Below are 8,335 nucleotides of genomic sequence, written 5' to 3'. Positions count from 1 at the left end.
ATGGATAATGCCAGCGTACACTCTGTAGAGTTAAATAAGGCCCCAACAACAAATACCAGGAAAGCAGAAATAATATCGTGGCTGGAAAAACACAATATTCCCCACGCATCTTCGCAAACCAGAGCAGAGCTTTTACTTTTGGTCAGGAATCACAAGCCGACGTCAAAATCATACGAAGTGGATACACTTGCAAGAGAATTCGGCCACCAAGTTGTGCGTCTGCCCCCGTACCATTGCCAATACAACCCCATCGAATTAATCTGGGCGCAAGTGAAATCTTACGTTGCAGAACAGAACAGCACTTTTAAAATGGCTGATGTCGAAAAGTTGACGCACGAGGCTGTAGCGAACGTGTCGGTTTCTGCCTGGGATAAATGTGTGTAACATGCAGAACGTCTGCAAGAAGAGGATTATCACCGTGAAATCTCTCGAGACAGCATCATGGAGCCCTTCGTTATCAACCTCCAGGACTCCGTCTCCAAAGACACTGAGGGGGAAAATGAATCTTCTGAATCTGAGTAAAATTGCAGGTATGTATATTCAGTTGCCGCATTCTTATCCTATTCATTTCTGTTTTGCGATTTCATTTGTATGTTTATAATTGTAGTATCTATGGAGACAATAATGCTTCGATTTGTTTGCTTAATGTCAAACGGTTTCTTTTTTTATTTTGGCTCAAAGATCTTGTTGATCGTTTCATTGCGGTGCGTGCGAAATACATCGCATATCCACGCGGCCACGGATGTCGCAACGCTCTGCGCGAAGGTAGCGGACGACCGCCTTCCCAGTTGCTCTCTAGTCTAAATGAGCAACAGGTGGAGCGATGCCTTACGTAAGTTTTCTGTTGGGAATGCTTCCCTGAAGAGACATTGGAAATTTTGTCACCTTGTAATCAAAGGGTCCCATGTTCGATACTTGGCAGAAGCACTAGTGATTCAGATCCAATCTTGATTAGCTTATCTGTGCATAAAGTGGACTCAAAGCAAAAACTAAGGAAGATGCCTATAGGGAGGATGGGATCCTCCTGCTGCTTCATTCCCCACACTCATGATCAACATTCATCATTATTCCTCATTCTCACAATTTGCCAAAAGTGGCAGAAAGCGAACTCTAGATAACAGAATAACAAAATAAATCATCCATCCTCACTGTCATGATTGCAAAAATTACAGAAAAACTTCGTAAAAGTAGAAGAAATACATACATTTGGAAACTGTATATTAACTAAAGAAAATTATCGTTTCTGCAGAAAAGTCAATAACTTGTACATACTTTTTACAATATCATAAAATATACTGAGGAAACTGATGTGTAAACTCGAGTGTTCTAAACGTATTGCAACTTTAAAATTTGTGAACAAATATTATGACGAAAATAACTGTAATTCCAGAAAGTGCATGTCTATCATTCTTGTAACAATAATTTCTTGCTAGTGAGATCCTATGTACTAACAGTGATCAATGCTGTTATCGTACTGAGCCATTGAATTCTGGCACTATTGCTTTGCCATTGTCCATCCATTGATCACGTTTTTGCTCTACAAGATCTGTTTTACACAGTAATTAATGACATGTACCTCTCTCACACCTTGGATATCCACAGGATATGTTTCTGGGGTCGCCCAAGTGAGGCTTTTTACCCCAGGGGTGCAGCAAACAAGGCATGTTTCTCCCCAAAATAGCAATGCAGCTCAAAAAACGTAGCTGTTAGCCAGAATATATTCATTTATACCACTTCAGTTTAGATATCTGGATATAAGATTTATTCTATACTAATAAAATAAATTACGCAGATATCTATAATCTGTGATATCAAGATATTTATAATCTAGATTATATGTATTTCCAGGTAATAGACTTTGTCCTTATGAACCTCCTGCAAAAGTAAGTGTTATTGTCGAATTTCTCTTGGACTTTCTGGTCATATTCAAAATTTTTCCCAAAATGCAGAGAAAAATGTAGCTGTAGCGAAATTTTCGGTACAACTACAGGAATTTTGTAGCTTCACTACAGCCACAGCTACAATTTTCAAAATGTAGAGCCGCTACAGTAGCTAACTACAGTAGCGACACTACAAATAGGGTGCTACTTCCGACCACACCTCTATATGGTAAAAAAAAGGCATCGTTAAAATTATGATTAATAATATTGAGATCCAAAACCACAGAAATTAAACACCATGTCTGTATTGCAGTAATCTTTTTGGAGGTCCAGTTCTCTCAAGTTCAGTTCCAGTGTCCCCCAACACGAGTCAGCCAGCTATTTTTTCGTAGTAGATTTCAATTGACCTTGTGATGTTGCATCAACACAGACAATCTAGAGGTCCCGTTCAACCTCCACAACTGAAATAGTAATTATCTATATATTACTGTATATATTAGCCAATACTAGTGTAGTATTAGTAGATGAATGTCGGCGACTTTATCTTCAGCTGGTGCATCCTAGAGGATGGCTTTTGGGGCTGAAGCCTGAAGGTGTTTTATTTACGTGTTTGGTTGTTTTAAGATATTTGTTTTATCCTGTATGAATTTACACTCCCCACCTAGGAAAACGTGCAGTTTTGGTATGGTCATTACTTCTAGCCACAGAAGTATTAACTGGATCATGTTTCAAGATTTAGATAACATAAAAACTGACCGGTATTATACATCAACATACTATATATTCTAACGATTTTCCTTATCTTACTCAGTAAACTAATGTAAATCCAAAAACAGCGAAACTTCTTATGAATTTGCGAGTCTTTCTAGTATCGACAATATTTGTAAGAAAAAATTGCATGAAATCAAGATAAGAATATACTTTTTCTTATTAAAACATTCATATTTCCCTAAACACGTCTTGAATTTGTTAAGGTGGGCAATTGGGTGGGCAGAGAAAATTTAGGGTGGGTACTTGCCCACACGTCGTGCCATCCCTGGTGTTTTGTGTACTATTTTTGCATGCTTTGTGTACTATTGTACAACTTATATCCAGTAACAGTGCCAGAAAAAAGTGGTTGGGGATAGGCACATTTAATATAGCTCAACTCAAAATATAAAGTGTAAAATATACAGGGTGGCTCAATAAGTCACTTAACACCCTCAGTACAAGGCCACTGCGGCATGGAATGTGAAAATGGCGATGACCAATCATTGCCTGGCCAAGGGGGAACCACATTGATGCCACCCACACGGTCGGCGGCCATCTTGATGTCCGCCATCTTGATATCAACTTCAGAATTTTAAATGGGAAGGTGTTCGTGCGACATATAAAAATGGGCTAGAATTTCACGAGAAATGCAATGGTGAAGGTTTTTTTCGACGTATCTTTAACCAGTAAAAAGTTATGACTGAATTCTTGTACCAATTTGCTCCTTTTCGAGGTGTTAGAAAAATGCCTTAAAATTTGTTTAGCGCATCAGTAACACATCGAGGGTACTGAGGGTGTTAAGTGACTTATTGAGCCACCCTGTATATTATTAATAATGGAAATTTATTTTGCCGATGGTCATTTGTACATTCAGTCTTTTGTACAGTTGTTGCTGACACTTCTGCATTGTAACAAATAAATAGAAACTCAATGGAATAGTTACAATGAAGAAGTGTCAGTGACTGTACAAAAGAACATCAAATATCTCAACAATCGTTACCAAATTGCACAGCTACAAAGTCCCCACAATAGCGAAAACAAACATTGCTTCAAATTACCTGTCAGTGGTTTCAACAAATAAAAGGAGGGAGAAGTTGAACTTTAAATGACAAAGTTTTGATCAAAGGTGTGAAGCTGCATAATTAAAATTTTGCCATATAATAAAGGAACAAAAAAATTGACTCATTATTCACAACATTTTCAACGTATTTTTTAAAGAAATCAACAATTTTTTTATAACTAATTAACTAAACTAACTCCCTAGCCTTCTTAAACCCGAAGGTTCATGGCTGCAGCAACACAGGCCTTCCATCTTTCCCTATCTTAAGCAAGTTCTATATACTCTTTTCCATCCCTACCGATTTCCCTTAGGTCCATCTCAACGTTGTCCCTCCATCTTCATCTTGGCCTTCCTACAGGTCTCTTACCATCAGGTTTCCCAACAAGAATCCTGTAAACTCCTCTTTCCTCTCCCATTCGTATCACATGGCCTGCCCACCTAAGTCTTCTTGATTTAATTATTCTGATAATATCTGGACATGAATACAAATTATGTAGTTCTAAATTATGTAACCTTCTCCACTCACCTGTCTCCTCATCCCTTTCAGGTCCAAAGATTTTCCTAAGGATCTTATTTTCAAATACTCTCAATTTATGTTCCTCTTTCAATGTAAGGGACCAAGTTTCACATCCATATAATACTACAGGCAAAATTACTGTTTTGTATATTTTAACTTTTAGTTTCTTAGATATTAAACGAGAAGACAAAAGTTTATGAAGAGAGAAGTAACATGCATTTCCTGAATTAAGGCTACTTTTTATTTCCTCTTTAATATAATTTTCATTTGTTAATATTACTCCTAAGTATTTGAATTTGGAAACTGGTTCAAACAAGTTGTTATCAATAATTAGATTTTGATTATTACCTAACACTTGGTTTCGGCCTGTAAGCATATATTTAGTTTTCTCTTTGTTAACTTGCAAACCTATCTCTTTAGCAGTTTTGAAAAATATTTTAGTATTATTCTTAATTGTAATCACATCATCCCCCAGTAAGTCTACATCATCTGCATATGCTAACAACTGAGTCACACCATTTAATTTTAGTCCTTCTTTAGTTTCTTTTACCTTTCTAACAGCATATTCTAAGGCAAAATTAAAGAGCAATGGAGATAATGCATCTCCTTGTTTTAACCCATCATGAATTGTAAATTTGTCAGACATATTAATACCCCCACGAATTTTACTTTCTGTTTCACTGGTGCATATTTTTATCATACTAACAAGCTTCTTAGGTATTCCAAACTCTACTAATATATTATACAATTTATCTCTTTTGACCGAATCATATGCTTTTTTGAAATCAATGAAAAGCTGATGGACATTTTGATTATATTCCCACTTTTTTTCAAGTGTCTGTCTGATGTGAAAAATTTGATGTGTAGTTGATCTGTTACGTTTAAATCCACATTGATAATCACCTATAATTTCATTAGCATATGGGGTTAGTCTTGTTAAAAGAATGTTAGATAATATTTTGTATGTTGTTGAGAGTAGAGAAATTCCACGGTAATTATTGCAGTTCATTTTATCACCTTTTTTAAACACAGGAACAATTATGGATTCTTTCCACTGTTGAGGGATTTCTTCTTTATTCCATATTAAACAAATTAATTTATGAATTTGACATATTAATGAATTTCCTGGTATTAAATCAATGCCAGGTGCTTTGTTATTCTTTAGCCTTTTAATAGCATCTTTAACTTCAGTCAAGTTAGGTTCTGGAACTAAAGGTTCTGGTGTGTGGACTTCATTTACTTCTGATTTATCTCCTACATGGACATTTAAAAGGTCATTAAAGTAGTTCTTCCATCTATTTAGAATATCGCTTGGGTCAGCTAGAAAATCACCGTCTTTATCTTTTATCAAGTTTACTTTAGGTTGCCACCCCTTTCTAAACTCATTTACACCTTTATATAAATCTCTGATATTTTTATTTTTGCTGTTTGTTTCAATTTCGTTAATTTTGCTTTTCAAGTAATCTCTTTTTTTACTTCTAAATGTGCGGTTAACTTCTCGCTTTATTCTATTATAATTGTTTAGATTTGTATCATCAGAGTTATTTAACCACCTAAGTCTAGCCTGATTTCTTATTTCTATTAGATTATGACATTCATTATCAAACCATGGCTTACTTTTTCTCGGTTTATGGTATCCTATACTTTCTTTAGCTGCTGATTCTATTGCATTACGTATGTGTTCCCAATTCTTATTTACGTCTGTTTCATTTATATTTTCATCATCATTTAAATCCTGCAAAACATCAAATCTATTTGACAGTTTAATTTGGTAATCTTTCTTAATTCTTTCATCAGTAAACTTTCCTGTATCAAATTTTAGAACTTTTAGATTTTGTTGCTTATGATTTATCACTGAGAGTCTTTCTCTTAATTTAGCAATTACTAAATAATGGTCACTGGCACAGTCAGCACCTCTACGTGTACGAACGTCAATTATACTAGTATGCCTTCTCTTATCAATGAGAATATGATCTATCTGATTATGAGTTTTACCATCTGGAGAAGACCAGGTATATTTATGGATATCTTTATGTTTAAAAGTGGTACTTTTCACAATTAAATTCTTTGAGGTTGCAAAAGTAATCAATCTTATACCATTATCATTACTTAATTCATGAAGACTTTCTTTACCAATCGTGGGTTTAAATGTCTCTTCTTTGCCAATCTGTGCATTACAGTCACCTTACAGAATTTTCATATCATACTGAGAAAATTTATCAAAGACCTGTTCTAACTCTGCATAAAAATCATCTTTAGTATTATCATCTTTATCTTCCGTTGGTGCATGTATGTTTATTAAAATAATTTTACACCACCTACCCTGTAAAACTGCATATGATATCCTATCATTAATAAATTCTACTGTTTTAAGAGCCGAGATAATTCTATTATTTATGAAAAAGCCTAAACTATTTTTTTTATAGCGAATTGAAATCATACAACTTATATGGGCTCAAAAAGGAACTATTTGTTCCAAAATTCTCAGTCAAAATCATGTTGACTAGCAGAAGCAGCACTCAAATGTGTAAAACACAACTCGACAATACTTACAAAATATTAAAATTTTCAAATCTCAACATGTTTCTTCTACTTTTACGAGATATATGTGAAAAGTGATATACAAACTCGAATAAAACGCACCTAGTGTTGTCACCTTTCAATATCATTATTTTGACAACTCTGATATTTAGTATGGGTACTGCAATGGTTTCTGCATACAATTAATTTGCATTATGAACAACGTACGGTCGTTTTATTCTTCTTATATCCGCCAAATTCATGGCTGGGGTGCTATGATTTAAGATAGGAAAGGTTCCTGCGCACGGTACTGAGTGCCACTTAAGCAGGACTTCTGAGGCACGTAAACAACTGAAAAAACGCCAGAAAAAAGGTGCGAACATCTTTTTGTTTTCATGGGAATATTGTACATAAGTTACCTAGTGCTTTCCAGACCATTGTTGCACTGGTAAGGAAAATTATTCAAAATTTCAGAAAAGGCGCGCCACGTGGCTTACGGAGGGTTAAAGCAGCCTTAAATAAGCATACCCGATTCAAAATCAAACAAATTTATATGTGACTACTATTTATTTATATCTAGTAGAAGAAAAGTATATGCTTCTCTACTAGATTGCAGTTCACATCCCGGTACGATAGTAAAATTTATTTCAAAACTGCTATTATGAGCACTGCTGCATGTAAACAAACAATGGTATCGACAGTAGATACCACGTTTTACATGAAATAGTTTTACTCGCACAGTTTTACTCGCATCTGCATTGGTAATTTCTTCATTCTCCTCGTTCTTTCTCAGCGGTACATATTTTGGGTCTTTATGGGAATCATTTACACTTTCTAACTTGCTCTCATCTTCGCTGTGGCCTAAATACTCGGGAACTTTCTGAGACATGTTGCATCTCAGAAACTACTGTTTCGCCGCCATCTATGCTACTTACTATACTTTACCTGAAAGAAATGGTAGATACCATAACTTTCAACTCATCTACTTCTGTCATCTGTTGACAAAACAAAACACTACATGTATTGTTCAAGTCCATTTACAATGGACTACACGATGCACTTTGTAACTAAAAAATGATCAAAATGTCACTTACCATGTTTTACACCCGAGCCCTTCAATTATGAATTTTTGGAAATAAAATCTTAAGAAAGATATTCGATCTAAAAGAGATTACTGAGCTGCATAATCTATATTCATCCCGTGATATTAGAATAATTAAATCAAGAAGATTTTGGAGGGCAGGCTGTGTAGCATACTGGGGAGAGGTCAGAAAAGTACAGGGTACTTGTTGGGAAACCTGATGGTAGGAGACCTGTAGGACAGCCAAGACACAGATGGAATGGCAATATTAAGATGGACTTGGAGAAAATTGTTAGGAATATTTGGTCTAGGAATTAACTCGTGCGCCTGGACAAGAGATGGCGTAACGAGCGTATCGTCCCACAGTTCCGTGTATCCACACATGCGTTGAAAACTCCTGTCAGCGCGCATCGTTTGTAGTATAGGGCAGTTGATTGACGCGTCAACAACAGCATTTTGTAGTCAACTGAACATGGCGCAGTTCGTGCCAGATAAAGTGTTTTGCGGAGTGTTCTGCTTCATTACTT

The 8,335-nt window shown here is 35.6% G+C and overlaps 1 protein-coding gene across 1 annotated transcript; it reads left to right on the top strand.

Annotated features, from left to right (window-relative positions):
* LOC145988898 (uncharacterized) lies at window positions 1–384 on the top strand. The gene has a single exon (XM_083124190.1). The coding sequence runs from the start codon at window positions 1–3 to the stop codon at window positions 382–384; it is 384 nt and encodes a 127-aa protein (XP_082980316.1).
* The last annotated feature ends 7,951 nt before the right edge of the window (window positions 385–8,335 follow it).

This window comes from Lepisma saccharinum, chromosome 1 (assembly GCF_977018435.1).
Source record: "Lepisma saccharinum chromosome 1, izLepSacc3.1, whole genome shotgun sequence".
NCBI classification, from domain to species: domain Eukaryota; kingdom Metazoa; phylum Arthropoda; class Insecta; order Zygentoma; family Lepismatidae; genus Lepisma; species Lepisma saccharinum.
Note: the sequence above shows the minus strand (reverse complement) of the source record. Positions and strands in the feature narration are given on the sequence as shown.